Consider the following 22,974-nt stretch of genomic DNA (forward strand, 5'->3'; position numbering starts at 1 on the left):
TGAATCCATCTGCGCCACTGTCAGCCGGTCCTCTGGGCTCCACCCGCACACAAATGGATAGGCTGAGAAGGCAAATCAAAAGATGGAGACGACTGTGCGGTGCCTGGTCTTATCGAACCCTACCTCATGGGTCTTACAGTTACTCTGGGTGGAGTACGCCCAAAACACTCTGTCCCTATTCCAATGTGTACATGGTTACCTTCCACCTGTTTCCGTCCCAGGAAAAGAAACTATCGGTGCCGTCCGTTCAGACCAACGTTAGGCGTGATCATTGGACCTGGCATTGCGCTAGGGCAGCCTTTCTCAGATCCTCGGACCACTATAAGGCGTACCGGCGCCGTACACCTGCCCCCCCTATGCCGTGGGAGATAGGGTTTGGTTGACCACTGAGGACCAAGTCAAAGAAGCTACATCGGTCCATTCCCAATTGTCAAGATCATCATTTTTTAATTTCACACCACCAATCCGGTCGGCATTTTGGTCCTGTCTAAGCAAACCTTCACACTGACTTTATCCAACACATTTAAATGCTTACTTACTTGTGTATTGAGAAACACTGGTGTTCTGTCCCTCAGTACTGCCTTCATTTGTCACTGCAGCAACAGTTATTTTATACTGTACACCAGCAGTCAGGTTAGTAATGGTTATACTTGTTGTATTCACACTGTTATTGTGAGTTACATTTCCATCAGTCCACTGTACTCTGTAGAAAGAGCTGTTTCCCTTTGGTTCAATCCACGTCAGTGATATAGAGGATGTTGTGACATTAGCGACAGTGATATTTCTGACTACTTCGGGCTCTGTGTGCGCACAATGAATACAAGAAGAGGAAAGATAATTAACACATTTAGAGTAAACAAAAAAAACACTGCAAACTATGTACAAAATATGAACTTCGAATTTCATTTATAACAAAAGAGCTTAGGGACAATTCCCCAAAACCACAAATGTCACACAGCTGTAATACAAAAATGAAAGCAACATTTAATTACTTGTGACTGCAGTGACGTGGTGAGCTCGTCCTTCTGTCTGATTGTCTCCGGCGACGGCAATGACTGAGATTGTGTAGCTAGTGCCTGGGATTAGTTCTGATATCACGGCAAAGTTATCATATGTACACATATTCCTCATATCTCCATTACTGCTCCACTCCAACCTGAACTTGAACACCTCACCCGGAGGTGAGGTCCAATTCAGAGAGATGGACGAGGTGTTTGTGGACACAGTAGGTGTCCCAATTTCACCAGGTCCTAAAGCAAAGAGGAGGAGAGGAGAGCACCATTCTCTGTGACTACAATCTGTATCACTTGGGGAAGTTATGATGTTTAAAATAAATCCATAAAGTATCGACACGACTGATTATATTAAATCTGTTTTCTTTTCTTTCATCAGCTTATCAGTTTATAGAAACCTCAGAGCTTCATCCTGCTTGTGATCACTGCAGACAGTCTTCTCCAACAGGTGCCTTCAGCAGATCTGAATGATCTGAAACACCTTTAAATGCTCACTTACTTGTGTATTGAGAAACACTGGTGTTCTGTCCCTCAGTACTGCCTTCATTTGTCACTGCAGCAACAGTTATTTTATACTGTACACCAGCAGTCAGGTTAGTAATGGTTATACTTGTTGTATTCACACTGTTATTGTGAGTTACATTTCCATCAGTCCACTGTACTCTGTAGGAAGAGCTGTTTCCCTTTGGTTCAATCCACGTCAGTGATATAGAGGATGTTGTGACATTAGCGACAGTGATATTTCTGACTACTTCAGGCTCTGTGTGCGCACAATGAATACGAGAAGAGGAAAGATAATTAACACATTTAGAGTAAACAAAAAAAACACTGCAAACTATGTACAAAATATGAACTTCGAATTTCATTTATAACAAAAGAGCTTAGGGACAATTCCCCAAAACCACAAATGTCACACAGCTGTAATACAAAAATGAAAGCAACATTTAATTACTTGTGACTGCAGTGAAGTGGTGAGCTCGTCCTCCTGTCTGATTGTCTCCGGCGACGGCAATGACTGAGATTGTGTAGCTAGTGCCTGGGATTAGTTCTGATATCACGGCAAAGTTATCATATGTACACATATTCCTTATAGCTCCATTACTGCTCCACTCCAACCTGAACTTGAACACCTCACCCAGAGGTGAGGTCCAATTCAGAGAGATGGACGAGGTGTTTGTGGACACAGTAGGTGTCCCAATTTCACCAGGTCCTAAAGCAAAGAGGAGGAGAGGAGAGCACCATTCTCTGTGACTACAATCTGTATCACTTGGGGAAGTTATGATGTTTAAAATAAACCCATCAAGTATCAACACGACTGATTATATTAAAATGAAGCGAGACACTTGAAGAAACATTGTTGAACAAGGACTTCTCCGTTGAGAGGAACCATCATTCTAAAACTAGACTTTTCCATTATGCTTGTGATCACTGCAGCCAGTCTTTTCCAACAGGTGCCTTCAGCAGATTCTAATGACCTGAATTTCATGGCGGCTGCGCCATGATCGGGGTGTTTTTATGTTTCCCCGGTTGCCATGACAGGATTAGTCCTTGCACGACCATTGTTCGCCCTGCCGGACTTCGCCACACCAATCTTCGGCCTGCCTGACTTGGTCATGCCAGCATCACACCCAACCCAGAAACCAGCAAGTTGTGGACTAGTGGTGGTTTTTTTGTTATTGTTTCGCACATGGAATAAATCATTTTTTGTTTCACACCACCGATCCGTTCTGCGTTTCGGTCTTGTCCAAGCAAACCGTGACAGAACGATCTGGCCAGAGAATGGACCCAGCAGACTTGGACACCGTTCGCCAGGCAATTTCCAGTCAGGGAACCCTGATTGTCCAGCACAACTCAACCTTGCAAGAGATAATGACCAGTCTCTGGACCCTGTCCGTCAGCATTTTTGCCATTCAGAACCACATCAGCACTCCGGTCGTAGCACCCGCGCCCACCCCAGCATCAGTTGTCATGCCTACGACATCCGCATTATTGACGACAACCGATCGAGAACCGTGGATAGCAACCCTTGAGAGGTATGGTGGGGATGTGGATCAATGTTTTTAATGCAATGTGGACTCGTTCTCGATTTGAAACCACGGTTGCATGCCACCGACCAAGATGAGGAGGGTTTTTGACCATCCGGTCCGAGGTAAGGACGCCTCGAAGCGCTGGTTTTCATTATGCCAGGGACGGAATAGTGTAGCACGGAATGCCATTGAGTCGTTACAAGCCGCGTTTTATAACAGTGTCAAAATAAACTATTGAACGATGAACTAGTTTCTTATCCAGAACCGGGTTGGAGGAATTGATTGCTTTTGGCACTACGGGTAGAAAGGTAGATAAACCTTCACATTCTTACAGTGGTAGATCGTTTTAGTAAATTTGCACATTTCATCCCTCTTCCCAAGCTAACGTTGGCCTAGGGGATGGCAAACCTTCTGGTGAAGGAGGTGTTTTGAATCCATCTGCGCCACTGTCAGCCGGTCCTCTGGGCTCCACCCGCACACAAATGGATAGGCTGAGAAGGCAAATCAAAAGATGGAGACGACTGTGCGGTGCCTGGTCTCATCGAACCCTACCTCATGGGTCTTACAGTTACTCTGGGTGGAGTACGCCCAAAACACTCTGTCCCTATTCCAATGTGTGCATGGTTACCTTCCACCTGTTTCCGTCCCAGGAAAAGAAACTATCGGTGCCGTCCGTTCAGACCCACGTTAGGCGTGATCATTGGACCTGGCATCGCGCTAGGGCAGCCTTTCTCAGATCCTCGGACCACTATCAGGCGTACCGGCGCCGTACACCTGCCCCCCCTATGCCGTGGGAGATAGGGTTTGGTTGACCACTGAGGACCAAGTCAAAGAAGCTACATCGGTCCATTCCCAATTGTCAAGATCATCATTTTTTAATTTCACACCATCAATCCGGTCGGCATTTTGGTCCTGTCTAAGCAAACCTTCACACTGACTTTATCCAACACATTTAAATGCTTACTTACTTGTGTATTGATAAACACTGGTGTTCTGTCCCTCAGTACTGCCTTCATTTGTCACTGCAGCAACAGATATTTTATACTGTACACCAGCAGTCAGGTTAGTAATGGTTACACTTGTTGTATCCACACTGTTATTGTCAGTTACATTTCCATCAGTCCACTGTACTCTGTAGGAAGAGCTGTTTCCCTTTGGTTCGATCCACGTCAGTGATATAGAGGATGTTGTAACATTAGCGACAGTGATATTTCTGACTACTTCGGGCTCTGTGTGCGCACAATGAATACGAGAAGAGGAAAGATAATTAACACATTTAGAGTAAACAAAAAAAACACTGCAAACTACGTACAAAATATGAACTTCGAATTTCATTTATAACAAAAGAGCTTAGGGACAATTCCCCAAAACCACAAATGTCACACAGCTGTAATACAAAAATGAAAGCAACATTTAATTACTTGTGACTGCAGTGACGTGGTGAGCTCGTCCTCCTGTCTGATTGTCTCCGGCGACGGCAATGACTGAGATTGTGTAGCTAGTGCCTGGGATTAGTTCTGATATCACGGCAAAGTTATCATATGTACACATATTCCTCATATCTCCATTACTGCTCCACTCCAACCTGAACTTGAACACCTCACCCGGAGGTGAGGTCCAATTCAGAGAGATGGACGAGGTGTTTGTGGACACAGTAGGTGTCCCAATTTCACCAGGTCCTAAAGCAAAGAGGAGGAGAGGAGAGCACCATTCTCTGTGACTACAATCTGTATCACTTGGGGAAGTTATGATGTTTAAAATAAACCCATCAAGTATCAACACGACTGATTATATTAAAATGAAGCGAGACACTTGAAGAAACATTGTTGAACAAGGACTTCTCCGTTGAGAGGAACCATCATTCTAAAACTAGACTTTTCCATTATGCTTGTGATCACTGCAGCCAGTCTTTTCCAACAGGTGCCTTCAGCAGATTCTAATGACCTGAATTTCATGGCGGCTGCGCCATGATCGGGGTGTTTTTATGTTTCCCCGGTTGCCATGACAGGATTAGACCTTGCACGACCATTGTTCGCCCTGCCGGACTTCGCCACACCAATCTTCGGCCTGCCTGACTTGGTCATGCCAGCATCACACCCAACCCAGAAACCAGCAAGTTGTGGACTAGTGGTGTTTTTTTTGTTATTGTTTCGCACATGGAATAAATCATTTTTTGTTTCACACCACCGATCCGTTCTGCGTTTCGGTCTTGTCCAAGCAAACCGTGACAGAACGATCTGGCCAGAGAATGGACCCAGCAGACTTGGACACCGTTCGCCAGGCAATTTCCAGTCAGGGAACCCTGATTGTCCAGCACAACTCAACCTTGCAAGAGATAATGACCAGTCTCCGGACCCTGTCCGTCAGCATTTCTGCCATTCAGAACCACATCAGCACTCCGGTCGTAGCACCCGCGCCCACCCCAGCATCAGTTGTCATGCCTACGACATCCGCATTATCGACGACAACCGATCAGGAACCGTGGATAGCAACCCTTGAGAGGTATGGTGGGGATGTGGATCAATGTTTTTAATGGAATGTGGACTCGTTCTTGATTTGAAACCACGGTTGCATGCCACCGACCAAGATGAGGAGGGTTTTTGACCATCCGGTCCGAGGTAAGGACGCCTCGAAGCGCTGGTTTTCATTATGCCAGGGACGGAATAGTGTAGCACGGAATGCCATTGAGTCGTTACAAGCCGCGTTTTATAACAGTGTCAAAATAAACTATTGAACGATGAACTAGTTTCTCATCCAGAACCGGGTTGGAGGAATTGATTGCTTTTGGCACTATGGGTAGAAAGGTAGATAAACCTTCACATTCTTACAGTGGTAGATCGTTTTAGTAAATTTGCACATTTCATCCCTCTTCCCAAGCTAACGTTGGCCTAGGGGATGGCAAACCTTCTGGTGAAGGAGGTGTTTTGAATCCATCTGCGCCACTGTCAGCCGGTCCTCTGGGTTCCACCCGCACACAAATGGATAGGCTGAGAAGGCAAATCAAAAGATGGAGACGACTGTGCGGTGCCTGGTCTCATCGAACCCTACCTCATGGGTCTTACAGTTACTCTGGGTGGAGTACGCCCAAAAGCCTCTGTCCCTATTCCAATGTGTGCATGGTTACCTTCCACCTGTTTCCGTCCCAGGAAAAGAAACTATCGGTGCCGTCCGTTCAGACCCACGTTAGGCGTGATCATTGGACCTGGCATCGCGCTAGGGCAGCCTTTCTCAGATCCTCGGACCACTATAAGGCGTACCGGCGCCGTACACCTGCCCCCCCTATGCCGTGGGAGATAGGGTTTGGTTGACCACTGAGGACCAAGTCAAAGAAGCTACATCGGTCCATTCCCAATTGTCAAGATCATCATTTTTTAATTTTACACCACCAATCCGGTCGGCATTTTGGTCCTGTCTAAGCAAACCTTCACACTGACTTTATCCAACACATTTAAATGCTTACTTACTTGTGTATTGAGAAACACTGGTGTTCTGTCCCTCAGTACTGCCTTCATTTGTCACTGCAGCAACAGTTATTTTATACTGTACACCAGCAGTCAGGTTAGTAATGGTTATACTTGTTGTATTCACACTGTTATTGTGAGTTACATTTCCATCAGTCCACTGTACTCTGTAGAAAGAGCTGTTTCCCTTTGGTTCAATCCACTTCAGTGATATAGAGGATGTTGTGACATTAGCGACAGTGATATTTCTGACTACTTCGGGCTCTGTGTGCGCACAATGAATACGAGAAGAGGAAAGATAATAAACACGTTTAGAGCAAACAAAAAAACCACTGCAAACTATGTACAAAATATGAACTTCGAATTTCATTTATAACAAAAGAGCTTAGGGACAATTCCCCAAAACCACAAATGTCACACAGCTGTAATACAAAAATGAAAGCAACATTTAATTACTTGTGACTGCAGTGACGTGGTGAGCTCGTCCTTCTGTCTGATTGTCTCCGGCGATGGCAATGACTGAGATTGTGTAGCTAGTGCCTGGGATTAGTTCTGATATCACGGCAAAGTTATCATATGTACACATATTCCTCATATCTCCATTACTGCTCCACTCCAACCTGAACTTGAACACCTCACCCGGAGGTGAGGTCCAATTCAGAGAGATGGACGAGGTGTTTGTGGACACAGTAGGTGTCCCAATTTCACCAGGTCCTAAAGCAAAGAGGAGGAGAGGAGAGCACCATTCTCTGTGACTACAATCTGTATCACTTGGGGAAGTTATGATGTTTAAAATAAACCCATAAAGTATCGACACCACTGATTATATTAAATCTGTTTTCTTTTCTTTCATCAGCTTATCAGTTTATAGAAACCTCAGAGCTTCATCCTGCTTGTGATCACTGCAGACAGTCTTCTCCAACAGGTGCCTTCAGCAGATCTGAATGATCTGAAACACCTTTAAATGCTCACTTACTTGTGTATTGAGAAACACTGGTGTTCTGTCCCTCAGTACTGCCTTCATTTGTCACTGCAGCAACAGTTATTTTATACTGTACACCAGCAGTCAGGTTAGTAATGGTTATACTTGTTGTATTCACACTGTTATTGTCAGTTACATTTCCATCAGTCCACTGTACTCTGTAGGAAGAGCTGTTTCCCTTTGGTTCAATCCACGTCAGTGATATAGAGGATGTTGTGACATTAGTGACAGTGATATTTCTGACTACTTCAGGCTCTGTGTGCGCACAATGAACACAAGAAGAGGGTGAAAAATAAACACATTTAGAGTAACCTAAAAACCATCGCAAACATTATAATGTACAAAATATAAACTTAATTATCATTTCTTTTGATTGTCTCCGGCGACGGCAATGACTGAGATTGTGTAGCGAGTTCCTGGGATTAGTGAATAATAATGAACCCAGCAAGAGAACACTTTACCAGGTGTCCTCAGCACACTTAAATGCTTACTTACTTGTGAATAGAGAAACACTGGTGGTCTGTTCCACAGTACTGCCTTCACTTGTCACATTAGAAATGCTTATACTTGTTGTAGTCCCACTGTTACTGTCAGTTGCATTCCCATCAGTCGTTGTTGTTGTATCTGCCTCTGCGAGCGAGAGAGAAGTTTGTTGAGAAAGACTTTTACTTTTCAACCATCAATAGTGTAAAACAATGTATTTGATATGGCACTAAAAAAAGTCATTGTTGTAAAAAATGGTTGAGGTCCTGAATATAATACATTCAATAACATCAAAAAAAGAGCACTTGTGGTGATTGTTTTTGTTTCATTCTAGCCACAATCAACTAAGAGAAGAAGAAGGTGAAGATGAAGAAGAAATAACAACTATAAGAAACAATGTTCAAGAAACTTGAAAATCAAGAAACAGCACAACACTACTCACCCGCCACCTGTGCGATCTGTGAAGATAAGGAAGAAGAAAATCAAGTTAGGTTATCTATTTCACCAGCAGAGGTCAGTATTGTGTTTAAAACCTGTTCAATGTCACTGGATATCAGCAACCAATGATAATACTGCTAAACAGGTCATGTTTCCTTAGCGTGTGAAGGGTCAAATATGCTTCAATTTCCAAAACCAAAGTATTATACAGAGATATGCGGCATTCAATTATTAAATTATGTTTTGGGCCCAGATTTAACAATATCAGTAATTTATATATGTGTAAATTACAGCAACCTGCCTGGCAAATAACCACCATGTTAATAATTGGAATTAATAATTAGAAAAATGAATTTATAATAATGAATAATTACCGTGAAGTTCATATCACTTCAATTAGGGAAAAAAAAATTCAACAAGAAAAACAACACACAAAAGTATTGTGATACAGTCCAATATGGACTATGTGTGACCATAATGTGTTTGATAGAAATAAAAAAAGAGTCGATAATTACAATATACTGCAGTTGGCAGTGCTGTTCTGCCAAAACAACCACAAACATGTGTTGTCAGAGAACAATCATACTTACAACATGATGTCCCCACAACTCAAACTCTGCATGTCTACTGTGGTTATAATCTGCTTCCTGATAGCAGGACTAAACACAAAGATGTGAGTCCACTTACAATTACTTATTAGCCAAAACTTGATCGTCACATGGCGGCTCATGGACATGTTGCCTTTCAGTCCATTTACCGCACAGCTAAACATTAAACACATGGCATCATCGCTCAGACTTGCATCGTTCTTTTCGCCACAAAGATTAACACCAGAGGAAATCATTAACTGCGAATCATTAACTGCCTCGAAAGTATTGTATTTCCATACAATTTTCAATAGAGTGGAGCAAAATAGGTGTAGTGACTCAAAACAGGTCGGAGCAGGAAACCGAGAAAGAAAAGGTCTATTCTGCTTGAAATGTTGCCCCTTCCACTCGGCCCACCCTGGAGACCGCCGTCCTCCTTAACTTTACTTTCTCTATTCACAACAGTGACCCTTCCCTTCCTCCCAATCCCCTGGGACTCTATTCTTCTTTCTGAAGTACAGCGATGCCACACAGAGGTGCAAGAGGAGTTCAAGGGTTCAGTCCTCTTTGATGATCTGGTATTCTAGTTGAAGGCCGACAGGGTCGGAGAACGTCAGAACGCACCGTGCGTTGAGACACGTTGTCATTGTCATCAGTGGAAGTAGATATTTTAAATAAAATATAAGCGCGCGTTTGGGTGTTTTATCCTTTACGAAAGTCAAGGCATTTGATCGTTTGAAAGTCATCTAAAAAAAATGTGAACAAATAACTAACTGATTAGGTGGGGTGAAAAAATCCTGTAACACTGGGGGGATGTTTAGAGGAGGAAGTATGTCTGATAATACTTCTGCTGTTTGTGCAGGGTGGCAGGGTGGCACAGTGACTACGCTCAAAACTATTGCCCTCGTAGAGTGTTACTGGGAGAGTTTCTCACCATCAACAATTTATGACACATTCACACTTATCATCCGAAACATAGAAGATGTTTTTTACAAAATAAGAGATTCCACACAGTGATAAAGATCCTCCATGTCACTGGTTGTGTTCGATAGGATAGGATAGTTCAAAGATCTCCAATTTGGTTATTACAGGTCATTTAGCAGACGCTTTTATCCAAAGCGACTTACATTACACTTTAAACCCATGGCTTTTTCACAGTTTTGCCTGGGGAGCAATTAGGGGTTTGGTGTCTCAGGGACACTTTGACATGGAACATGGGGCAGCCTGGACTCAAACCACCAACCTTGTGCTTTCCAGCACACCTTCTCTAACTCCTGCGCCACGACGACCCCTAACCCCTGGTTAAACTTATCAATCAAAATATATTTATTTTAATTTCTTGCTAAAAAAACAACTTATTATAGCGTTTTAGTATTTATACCGTTACATCAAATTTTCAAAAGATAAACATTCAATTTAAAGGGAATTAAATAGACAGATTCAATTACTGTATTAAGTTTTAGATGAAGAAATTCAATACAATAATCACACAATAAAACTTTATTGACTTTTAAAAGTGTAAACAGAAATTACCTTAAGCAAAATGCTATCACACCTTTAAAAGTATGTCCCAATATTTAATAATATTATACTGTTTGAGTGGGATCATTGCTTTTGCACACACAGTACAGTATCAAAGTGTTTTTTTTAATTAATTTATCGTTATCTTATAATATATCTTGTTCTAATATTCTGCCAATTAGATACTGAACAACAACTTCTAACACATCCTCACATCATTAATGTGGATGAGGATATTGAGTGAATAGAGGTAAATGCGATCAAATTATACATCTCATCCAAATTTAGCGCACCTTTTGCCACATGCTAACATTTCAATTTAAAAAACACAAATGTTTTACTTGTCAAGTGATGAACGTCTCAGATAAATGTTTTGGTCCTGGTCTTAGGACTTAGTGGCGGGGGGGTAAGGCCTGCAGATTTCACACATGGTTCATTCTTGAGCACCTTTGCAATAAAAGCAAGCAGAGGTCTTTGTTGGTTTTTCTAAACACATTATATGCATAAGTACTAAATGTCCAGCAGCAGATAGAGAAGAGACGAGCTGTTTAAGCTAGCAGGATGTGATGATAGCTAAAGTATTTAGAAGGTCAAACATCAAGATACTTTTCTAAAGGGATCATAGAGAACAAAACAAAGTAAAGAAAAGAATAAATATTGAATTACAACAACCAGGTGGTATGGAATGACTCGGAATGAATGGTATTTTTCCTCCATCTTGTCTGGATGTGCAAAGTTTGCTAGCATGTTAGCTAACCTAACAAAGCGATTGTGTAGCTTTTTGGGTCATTTGAACTTATCAAGACCGTAGGAGCACAGGTGTGACACGTGACATCAGGGTAAGACTGTTTGCACAGAGTAGAGCGTGAGAAATAAAGAGACTAAATGGACATGGCTGTTACATTTATATCACATTGAGTTACATTTTTTGTTATTGGTTGATTCAAGTTATTGTGTCTTCAAAGTTTGCTGTATCGAGTTGGATCAGACGGTGTATTTTCTTTTGGTAAGACCAGGTGCAATTACCTTTATACCTCAGCTTCCAAGCACACTTAAAAAAACACTATATAATATAACGTGGATAACTGAACATCTCAAATTTCATAAAACTCTTCTGATGAAGTTCATGGGATCTGATCAAAAGCCCCACAAAGTTATAGGACCTTGTGGTAAGTTTGTATCCCAATCCAAGAAGTACATTTTTACCTCAACAACAGATAGCCTACTGTACATTTGTATGTGGTTAGTTTGTAGCTATATTTAAAAACTAGTTGAAAGGCCCTTTGATTTAGTGGTATCCATAAACTTAAAGATACACAACGAACCCGAGTTTGAACTTGCAAAGCAGCTGTTATAAAATTGCTCGCTATTGGACAAACTAAACCCCCTTCAACCTCCACAAGAATATGGTAAAGGTCACATAACAGCGAGGGAAATCCAATTATGACAATCTCATGTTTTCATACAAATATTCATGTTAGTCTGACCTCTGGGAATGTGATTTCTCTGAGCTATGATTCCCAAATGTTTTATTGCCCTTGGCACACTTCCTAAGTATCGCTTATTTTCCTTCTGACTAAATAAACAAAACAACGTCTCAAGCCATTATGGCCTGGCACTCACTCAAAGAGCAGAAATAACACAAACTCAAAGTCCCATTTGGGAAGTACCGCCCTTGGAATACCAAAGTTCAGCAAATGGACGTCATTTTTTTATTCATCCCCTGGGACTCAGCTCCTCCCGCCTGCGTGTCCTCCCTCCATTAAGCGCTAGTCTGTGTCTCATCTCTAGACCTCATAGAATTAATTATGGTGTTAGATATAAACTTTGTGTAAAATCGCTAGTAATATCAGCTTATTGTAGCTAAAAGAAAAAAGGCCAAAAAATGTCTGGTTATTAACTACTTTTCCAATCCTTTAAATATTGTTTTAAAGCATCAACAGTCAACCCTACAATATCAACGTTGAGGTATTTGGGGAGGGGGAATATCAAGATACTTTATTGTTTTTTGAAAATCTCCTTTGCACTCTTTCAGACCTCTCACGTGAAGAGCAATACTTAATTGTGAAACACACTTGGCTGGGACTCAGGCAATGGCCCCTTTGGCCCGTGTACTGTATCTGTGGCCTTTGACTGGGCCTGTCTGCACGGGGAGGAGGAGGAAATGGCTGTACTGACCACTACATAAACATTACATCAGGCCCGAAAGGCAGCCGGCCTGCCACTCTCTGAATCCCTTCCATTCCAAGCAGTCTGCCTTTGCGGCCGATAACGCCCCAGTTCCTTCCTCCGTAACAACACTCAAACCCCAAAACAATCGAGAGATCACCTGAAAGGCTGTTTGCTCAGGGATAAGCCTGTTGAACCTCAGCTCCTGATTATGTGCAACAAAGACGGCGAGGAGGGGCAAAGAAACGCACAACGCATGATTTCCGCTCCCTGAATTACACAGGGCCGCGCCGGGTGGTGGAGCTGCTGGCGGTTCCCTTGTTCGCTCGCCGAGTTGAGAAAGTTGATTCCTCTGAAGCGTTACTTTCTGTAAAATCATGTCATCTGACTCACTGCGTCTGTGTGGCTGGATGATTAGTGACACAGAACCAGGGCAACAAGCAAGACACGGAGAAATGCTTTTTGTTGTTATACCATTTCTCTTTGGCTCTAGGTCTTCTCACCTGTCCCATGTGTGTCAGTGCCAGTGACTTCTCTCAATATTCTTTACTCTATCCTACTGCAGCGTTCGTATGATGACGTCTTGTGTCCTCCACTTGATTTTGTTGCTGCAAATAAGAGATATCTCTTTTGTTACATCGTCAGGGAGCCTTGCCCTGTGGCACAGAAGTATATTTTTTTCACCCATGATTGTTGAATTATACAACAGGAGGGAATATATTTGAATTATAAAAGATGGAGTTCTTAAAAGATTTGTAAAGTGGTCACTTGTTCGAGACCTCTAGCAGCACGGGCGTTGAAAAGGAACTCGTCTGATCATTTTCAGCAGCCTTCAAAGAATATTTTGTACCAATATGCTTTATTATTGTTATTATTATAACAATTGTTGTTACCATACAATATATGCCTTCCAATTAAACCTTTATTGCACAACGTGTGACTTAAAAAAAAAATCACAATTCGACAGAGAAAAAATATGGTCTTCTACAAAACATGGAAACCGTTTCCCCTTACGTGCTTCATTAGACCCCTTCCAAAGACTGCGTGGGCGCGTTCTCACCGGACTGACAGCTTGCAGCTCCCACCTGAGGGCTAAATATGGGAGTGAGTGGAAACACCTGTGTGGGTGTGCAAGGCCACCAAACAACGCACACTGTGTACTATTCAATCTATTATAGTGCATATTCTCAACTAACAGGTGTCTCAGTGTTTAACATAATGTGAGTCAGACAACGACATTCCAGACCACGAAAAATGTTTCAAATGTAGATGTGCTTTGACTGCGTATTCAGCTTTTCACTTTAAAATGCGGATCGGATGACAAACTGCAGCATGTTATGTGTTGAGGTTTAAAAGCATTTAAAAGCATCAAACGTTTTTTTTCTTCCTGTCAGTAGCTTGTGAGCAAACTACTGACTCTTTCTGTTATTTGTCCTAACTGGTTGCCACTTCCTGTCCCCACCCAAAGACCCTTGATAACACATTGAAGAACATAAAGGGTGTTCCAGGTTAAGTCCAGTACATCATGCCTCCGGTTCATTAGGTGGACAAGCCACACAAAATTGGCTCATAAATCAACACTTGCCTCACGTTAATCTATGTGTACTTGACGCATTTAACAAGCATTTCTGTCAGAATACAACAGGCACAAGGCTGAGAAATTTAACGTGTCATTTTTTTTTTGCAATGCAAAAGCCACGTCCAAAAATATCCACCGCCCCCGAAAATAAAAGTCCCCGCGCATGACTTCTTTAGCTCTGAGTGTGTTTGTCTCCAGGTAGGGTATCAGCCTCCCATGCAGCAGCCCTGCAGCTGCTATCGCAGAGGCCACATCACAGGCTATGGAAATGAGTGGCGTAGTGTTTACTGTTCCCAGCGCTGTGCAAAGCGCACAACTACCGGCTGCAGATGCCCATCGGAGCATGACGCACTTGGTCCATCAACGCTGCCGGCAATGCAACAGGAGGGAGATCGGACCCGAAACGTCGGATTTTGGACACAGAGGGCTGGATCGTCCCGCTGATCATAGAGGTGTGATCAGTGGGACGCTCGAAATGTGTTAAAGTGGAGCGCGGGGTGTGATGTGCGCTCGGGAAGGAAGAGCAGAGAACGCATCCCAAAGGTTTTGTATTATTAGTGATTGGCTTTATTTTGCTGTATTCAAGGACATAACCACGGGCCTTAAATGGCAAAAGAAACAGACTTTTGACAGCATGAACAGTTTCAACCAAACACATTTAGGGACAATCTGACTAGCCGCCAGTGGCACCAGAAGGGCACGTCAGAAGGTCATTACGATCCTCTGGGGACCATGAATGTGTATACAAAACTAGAACTTTGGCAATGCATCCAACAGTCATAGATATTTCCGCCAGGACCAAAGCGGTGTAACTACTTGCAGATTGCCTTTGCCGGCACGAGATGGGATATAATGAAACACGGCCACAGATCTCTAATATGCTCATTCTGTACTAATGGAGCTTTAAAAAAAACTTTCATGAAGCACTGTGGCACTCCATCTGGAGAGCAGTACGCCCGAGTGATAGAGAGAGAAGTCAAACTAGAGAGATTTAATACTTTCCCACCCCCACGACTGCCCGGCCTGGTCGTGACTCGCTCAGAGGCCTCCGATAGAACGATAGCCATCGGCCGACAATAAGGCTTTTCAGCCTGTATTCATTTACATGGGCTGGGGAACTGTGACTCTTTGTAGTTCATCTCGCTACGCGCTAAGCTTGGAAGACTGCATCATGTTCGGGGATGTTAATTTGACACTGAACTGAAGGGGGGAGGGGGGGGGGGGGGGGCAGCATTCCACAAAGAAGGACTTGACTTGTGTCTTTTTAGATGAATGATGGAATGCGGGCTTTCTAATGTCACAGTGAGAAGAGCACATCTTGGAGAGGGAGACTTGTCTTGACACCATGACAAGACATCACACGTCCTCCGCATTTTAGCGCAAGGCGTTAGAACAGCGGCCAACCAGAGAGACAGCGTTCCTCAGGCGTCACGCAGGCGGGACAGATCTTTGTATGAAACGTCACATTTCCTTTTTCCAAGATGTCTCTCACTGGCGGCAACGTCACCATTCCTGCGTGCTGTCGGGAGGCAGCCGACGGAGGAAGATGGAGAACGCGTGCGGATGTGAACAGAGAAAGGATGCATGATCATGCAAAGTGTTTGTGGGTTACTGATGTGTTGAGCCGTGGCTTTGCACGGACTCTCCCTAGACTAACAAACCATGCTTTATTTTTTAGCCTATTTTTCAATCATTACAAATTGATTTCCATGCGGCCAGGCAAATGTGTCCTGACAAGTTACTAAATACAAGGAAAAGATGGACATGATGCAAACTACTAAATGTTATACACGCATAAGAACGGTCTTTACATACATGAAGTAGAGGAAGGAGTTTCATTTTGTGTTACACATTATTCCATAACAAGTATAATATATAATAAAATGACAAATTCTAATACAGTATATAATATTGGTGTTCCTTATTCTACCTTTTCAAAGATCCCATTGGTTGATGAGGCTTGGTGACCTCCAATGAACGACACCTCCACCTGCTACCAACCTGAGTGAACACACCTGTGTGAGCGACACTTCAGGCCCAGAAGAATGTGCATGAAGAAAGCTTGAAAGATTTGAGAATGAATGGATGTACAAAAAGCCGAATTATAATAAGTCCTAGATGAGACTGTTCCTTTTGCAACAAACTCACATAGAGGAAAGGGAATATAATCATTTTTAGAACAGTAAAGGGTTTAAATTAGGGTTTAAGCGGTACACTGTAAACAAGCTTTTTCAACGTCGTTAAAGGATAATGTCAAAATAAAAAACTATTTTCTTAAGAGGAACTGAAATTAAAACAGAGATCCAAACTAAATAATGATGAGTCATAACCTACAGTGACGTCTACTTAAATGGAACGTGTTCTGTATGAAAATGTCAGTATGCAAAATAATTTCTTTCAGGGAAGAAAAGTAGTTCCCTTTTCCGATTGTAACTTCCCTTGTGCTTTGAGCCAGACTGTTTTCCGAATGTATTTATTTTTTGCTTTAATTTGACTGAACTGAATTCAACATATGCTTCGACTGCCGAGAATGATCCAAATGATGATGCAAATGCATCTCGACGTCGCATCTTAAGCTGAAAGAGCCTCGAGGCCGAGTACAGCATGTTCGAACAAGACCAGCAAACACATTCGTCAACACAGAAACGCTGCTCGACGAGAAAATATTACAAGATGACTGTATATGAAGATACTAAAAACCTAGAATACTCGAAAAGTGAAAAGGGGAAAAATCACTCAAGGAAAAAGAAAGATGTAGTAAACAAATATGTTTTGGTCTGTTTTACTAGAAACAGACAAGATAATATCCTTATGGGCTGATTTCAAGTGTGTAGAAGATAAATGGGAGATAATTGGGCCTCTAATCTCTGATTTAATCTAAAAACAGGATAAGAACAGCAGGTTTTGTTCCTAAATGAAAGGTCTAATCTATCTATCTATCTTTTTTTAATTTGTGCTATGCAGTGCTGTCGTTTCCTTTCTGTATTGCAATGTCTGAAGTAAATGTGAATCTCGTCCAGTCGCTTGCAATCCCTCTTGCAACTTAAAATTTATAATAATTGTCATCAAAACTTTAGCCATAGTTTACATCAGAACAGAACCTCCAAAGTACACTGTTATACTGACGACATGACTGAGCAATTTCACTGTACATATACAATGACGCAAGGACATGTTCAGTGTCACAGACATTCACTTTTGAGAGATGATTTGCGGATTTTGAGCAGGAGAGCTATTTGTACGAATTGTTTTGGGAAATGCACGTGCTGTTTTGCAAATGTCGAGGATGATTTGAGAAATGTACCAAAGCAACTGAGAAAAACTGTAACGTTATCTCAAAACAACACAGTATTGTTTAACCCTGCCTCACTCTTGACATTATTAAAACCAGCAGAGGTGGCGGCAGGTCACATTTGCATGTGAATCGTGTGACTTGTGTTCATCACTGCTCCCCACATTGTTAACGATGATTACGTCAATGGCAGAAGCAAACTTACTTCCTCATTCCTCATTCATCACGCCAGGCGAGTGTTTCACGATAGGGGAAAAGATATTCGATTTAAGATTGCATTTGAAAAGAAAATCCAGACGTAGGGGTTCTTAAGAGCTTTTTCTAGAGCTTCCAACTGCCCCGTCATGTTGAATAGATAAATATGCGTATTGAGTATTTTGTAGTTTAATTCCCACCTAAACAGAACAAACCAATATAGGATCACATCATTTATAAAATATATGTCAGGCACGTAGGCACGCCTTACAGTGAAACTAAATCTACAGTAAAACTGGCAAAGAAATTCATTTAGAAAACTCAACAGCAGTACATCCTTCCAGAAATCATGACCCGGTTTCTCAAGATAACATAAAAAGGTCTTTGAATGAACTAACTTGATGAACAGCACTACAGTTAGCAGGAAAAAGATGTATTTTCAGTTTAAGGGTGAATTGTAATTTTAAGGAAATATAGCAAAGATTGTGCTAGTACAGTAAACCAAGTTGACCTTTGCAAAATGTATCTTTTTTACACATAAATTTCTACCCATAGCTTCTCATCCAGAGGTCTTTTAACATTGTCCACGTTGTTAATGCCGATATCAAAAATGTCCAAAACTGCATCGTTTGCAATGCTCTTATTATTTAGGAAATGAGGTGATCGCTGTGATGTGACACGTGCATATGAAAAGCAGCTTCTTTGGCAATATCCAAATCTGTCCCGCGTCCACTGAGTGATGCCTATATGTTTTATGAAACAGAATAAGGATCTGAGCATCACTAAAAAATACTACTCCAAATGCACTACGGCTACAAAAAAACAGTGCTTCATTATTTGATGTTTGAAATAGTCTAATCAGCAATTTGGCAGCACCAGGGTTCAACTGTGTTTTTAAAAGAATCTTCTTCTTATTAGAGCTTATCAATGTTTTTCATGAAGCTGGATCCCGTCACACTTGTGAGTCGTACCTCACAGAGCGGAATGTCGGTGTGAGTCGCAGCCGCAGGGGCGAGCGACAAGGACACGCAACGCACTGCACCTCATTCCTGTCGTGACCCCTCCGTGTGCCCCGCGTATCCTCACATGCTTCACATTCCCCACCTCGCTCACCATCTATCTCCCTCTACCTCTCCAGAAAGACCTGTGGGACCAGAACAGGTGGCTGCTGGAGGCCTCGGTACTAAGAACTGTCAATTCGGCGTACTTTACGCTGCACGGGTCAGACCATGTGTTTGACCCGACTGTGTATATGACCAAACAAAAGTGCATTGTATTAAAAAAAAAAGCTTCTTTATATTCATCTCTATGTGCAATCCTGAATAAATTAGTCGGCCAACGAAGAGATTCCAAATATAAAGAAACTTTTGGTGCTTAATCATTACAAACGAGTTTTTCTTTTGACAAATGGATAAAACATGATTAGACTTTCGCTCTCTGCTCTTCCAACACATCCCACCATTGTTAAACCTCCACATTCTAGTATTAATTACTTGATGACGCACAAATTGAATGCAATTAAAACCCTCAAAGGACCCTTATTCTTCCTATGGTGAGCCAGGGCATTGTCGTTTGCTTAGACATTCTCATGTTTATGCATCTGTGGGGATATTTCTTTTTTTTTACTTCAACTTCAGCTCAAGTTTGAGCTGCGCTGCACGAGCTCCCGACTAAGCAAAGCGCCGCAGCGAAGTGCGCAACAGGTGCAGTCACACCTGCGTGAAAGCACTGATCTCCATCACCCAAAAGCAGCTCCCCCCATCCTCAAGAAATACAGAACTACCTGCTGCAGTTTTGATTCAAATTGCACTTTTTCTGAAAAAGCTTTCTTACCCCGAGGACGGCGCTGAAGACCAGCAGCAGAGTCCGCAGCGGGACGCTGGAGAGCAGCGCCAACTTCATGCTTCCCGCGCGCTTTGAGGGCAAAACAAAACAAGTTTTCTTTTCTAAAAGTTGATTGCGTTCATGCTGAAACTTTCTTCCAAAGACTGCGCGTCGAACTCTCGCTACATCTGGATAATGGAGAAGAAAAAAGTCAGAGGGAGGAGGGGAGGAGGGAGGGGGGGGGGGGGACTTTTTCTCTTCTCGCCGTTAACGGGGGAGGAGCGCGCGTCCAGGCGTGTCACTCCGGGAGGTTTTACTTCATCATCGGGCCGCTCCGATGCGTCGCAGCCTCCAACAGCCTGAGAGAGAGAGAGAGAGAGAGAGAGAGAGAGAGAGAGAGAGAGAGAGAGAGAGAGGCTGTCCGGTCACGCAGAAACGAGCCGGAGTCACCCCACATTCTTGTCATAGCTGGGCCACTCTCAGGGCGCAGGAATGCGTCCGAGGGGTCCCTTTTTTGTGGAAACATCCCTAAAGTAGCTGTTGTAGTTTAACGACCAAACGATGCCACTGACATAACACGAGCAGGGACCTAAAGGAAGGAATGTGGGCATGCCACACAATCATCAATAAAAGACCTTCTTTAAATCTAGCACAAAAAATTTCGTCGCCACAAACACTGTTATTTGAAAGAATGCATTTAAAAAAATATATTAACAAAAAAAATGACAGCTGCAACAAATAATTATTTTCATTGCAAATGGACTTATGGATCAACTCATATTTTGATTAATATGTTAATAGAAAGTTTTTTTCGGACCTTCCTGTAGTGCAATTTATCAGTCTAAACAGTTTTGGTTCGCGTTGATATGGAGATATCGGCAGAAGAGACGTCTGCCTTCTCTCATGGAACAATAAGGCGCTTAACTTGTGGCGTGAATAAAAACATACATGTAAACTCAACGATATTGTTTGTAGAAACCGTGACCACAGATAATCCTCAGACCTTGTTAGGGAGTTTCATGTATAAAATATAGTTTAATAGTTTGACAAACTGACCGTCACGTTTGCGTGTCTTGAGATTGCTTGTTTGTAAATCTGAACAAGACCCTTGCCAGCTAATCAGAGGCAACGTAGGTTGGGTTATTGTGGGGAAAATTAACAGGTTAAGCAACTGCACGGCTTGCAAACTAATAACAATGTGCCATAGGTTAAGCTGTTAACCTTAGATCATGCATTGCAGCCGAAATGCCCAAAACTGGCCTTTACACGTCTCACATCTTAGCTCCTTTGAAAACATCGTGGGTTCAAGGAAAGTTGTGAGCGAGAATTCATGAGGAGAAGACGACCACCGTGCAGGAGATTCCGGCGACCCTTTCACTCCATAAATAGGATGCAACGGTGGATGTCGCTGGTGCAGGTCTGCCGTGGAGAAACTACAACGGAGGAGAACTACAAAACCTACAACCGAAAAGACCATGTGAAATCCATCCTGTAGCTGCATGGACATGAGATATGTATATGAGGAACTCCTTTGTGGCAGGTCACTTCCTTCGTGCTGAATGAGAGTCGCCGCAGGTTTTTCCTTCCATCAGCTCTCACACTTTAACAATCAACTCTGCTTCAACAGAAACTGAAACTTTCAATACCAATACTTCTTTTCCACAATGCTGTAGATTTGGCTTTATTTTGCTTTTTAACATTGAAATAATTCATTTCCATAATTTTTTTTTTTTGACATAATTTTTTTTTTTTACTGAATTTCTTAATGAATGAGCATGGATTCCACAAGTTTATGACAGTGTGAAAACACATGTTAAGGTGCAAACGGTGCGTTTGTCCTCATGGACGCTCAAAGAGTTTTTGACTGCAACCTGCGCGCAGTCGCCTGGACCAACATTGAGCTCTAGACGGTCAGTAGAAAACAAGAGACAGGCTGATTGCTATTTAAAGCAATCAGCCTGTCTCTTGTTTTATTTAATTTGAATGCTGCTGTAAATAATTAGCAAAGTATGCTAATGTCATTACTTTTCCAAAGAGTAATATTGGTCTTTTCAAGTAACTTGCCCAACACAGTTCACCTTTATGATGGAGTTTGGTGAGTCAATTCTCAACTCACGTTAGCAGCATTCACAACACAAAAACTGGTCTAACCAGCTGTGATATCTGCAAACTACCTTCCCATTTGGAGCTGATCCTCCCTAAATTATATCACCGGCCTGAGGCTTCAAGCGTTTGATCACCATACCTTCTCGGCCCATCGATTCCATCAGTTGCTGTTATCTGTTTTGCTCGACGGCAGATTGGCAGTACTGGAGACTGCCAGAGGATTGAAAGCACAAACCAGTGCATCAGAAGGATGGTTTTGAAGCTGTGCCGGTATGTTTCTGCACGTTCACTGAAATGTTCATGAAAGAATCAGTGGTTAAATGAAATAAGTCCATGATGCTGAGTCATGGGTCAGTGTTATTAGCATGGTCAGGGAGCGTTGAACAGAAAACAGCAAATAACAAACATCTCTTATGCATCGCTGGCTGTATAAACAACTATTTTAGACTTTTGGTAATAATTCCACAATTAGTACCTGATTAAGGGTGAACAAGTTATTAAAATGTTTTTTTTGTTAATTTCTCCCAACAGACATATTTAGCTGTCACTTTTTACAATTTTATACAGGATATTTTACCCCCATTTGGGGCCATATTTTACATTATGTTTTTCAAAATTGGAGAAACATTGTAACTACCTGTACTTTGTAGCGGGACAGCTCATATGTGTGACATATGTGGTCATATGTGTGAACATATGACCTCTTATTACTAGAGATGCTTGATTTCCTGACCTCTGCATCGCACCCTGCATGCCGAGGCCGCCGAAAGCTTTGTGACGGACAGTTTTACAACGTTGGTTGTAAGAGGCATGCCGTTGATGTGGAGCGGAGATGGAGATGAACGGTTCGCTATACGACGAACCATTCAAAGGGAAATGTTGTGCAGTCCTCTGCTAATTGCTGCATGTTTGTCTGCGTGTCTTTGCAGTGGGTGTTTTTTTCCATCATGCACAGGATATGTTTTTTCTGTTTTTAATGCTCGTCTCCTGAGTCCTCTGTCAAGACATCAAATTTCACGTTTCATGTGTGAGATGATGCTGATAGTGTGCAGGCACAGGCTGCTGTCTGCATGGATTCTGGTCATGCACACGTCATTTAAATCATAGACCTCAACAGCCCTGGTGCACTGAAGTAATACTGTGGTCACTGACAAAGCCACTCACCCAGCAGCTGCTTTGGTTTGTATCAAATGATTGGATTTGGCATTTGTGCTGCTTTTGTTCTGTGCTGGTTACATAACAACCAATATCTACAAAACCTCCAATCCTTTTCAAGATTTCATTGTAAAATGCTGTC

General features: G+C 42.3%; 1 protein-coding gene across 2 annotated transcripts in view; it reads right to left on the reverse strand.

The window, feature by feature from the left end:
- ptprjb.2 (protein tyrosine phosphatase receptor type Jb, tandem duplicate 2) overlaps positions 1-19,777 on the reverse strand; it is a 37,042-nt gene extending 17,265 nt beyond the window's left edge. The window contains exons 1-11 of one of the 2 annotated variants that reach the window (XM_078082785.1): positions 19,581-19,777; positions 8,409-8,424; positions 7,979-8,113; positions 6,958-7,215; positions 6,505-6,765; positions 4,462-4,719; positions 4,009-4,269; positions 1,966-2,223; positions 1,513-1,773; positions 993-1,250; positions 540-800 (exon numbers count right to left, since the gene is read on the reverse strand). In XM_078082785.1, the coding sequence (XP_077938911.1) occupies positions 540-800; positions 993-1,250; positions 1,513-1,773; positions 1,966-2,223; positions 4,009-4,269; positions 4,462-4,719; positions 6,505-6,765; positions 6,958-7,215; positions 7,979-8,113; positions 8,409-8,424; positions 19,581-19,649 (2,296 nt within the window). In that variant the 5' untranslated portion in view covers positions 19,650-19,777. The remainder of the gene's footprint in view (positions 1-539; positions 801-992; positions 1,251-1,512; positions 1,774-1,965; positions 2,224-4,008; positions 4,270-4,461; positions 4,720-6,504; positions 6,766-6,957; positions 7,216-7,978; positions 8,114-8,408; positions 8,425-19,580) is intronic. The other variant, XM_078082786.1, reaches the window with a different exon arrangement.
- Positions 19,778-22,974: the final 3,197 nt, after the last annotated feature.

This window comes from Gasterosteus aculeatus, chromosome X, assembly GCF_964276395.1.
Source record: "Gasterosteus aculeatus chromosome X, fGasAcu3.hap1.1, whole genome shotgun sequence".
NCBI classification, from domain to species: domain Eukaryota; kingdom Metazoa; phylum Chordata; class Actinopteri; order Perciformes; family Gasterosteidae; genus Gasterosteus; species Gasterosteus aculeatus.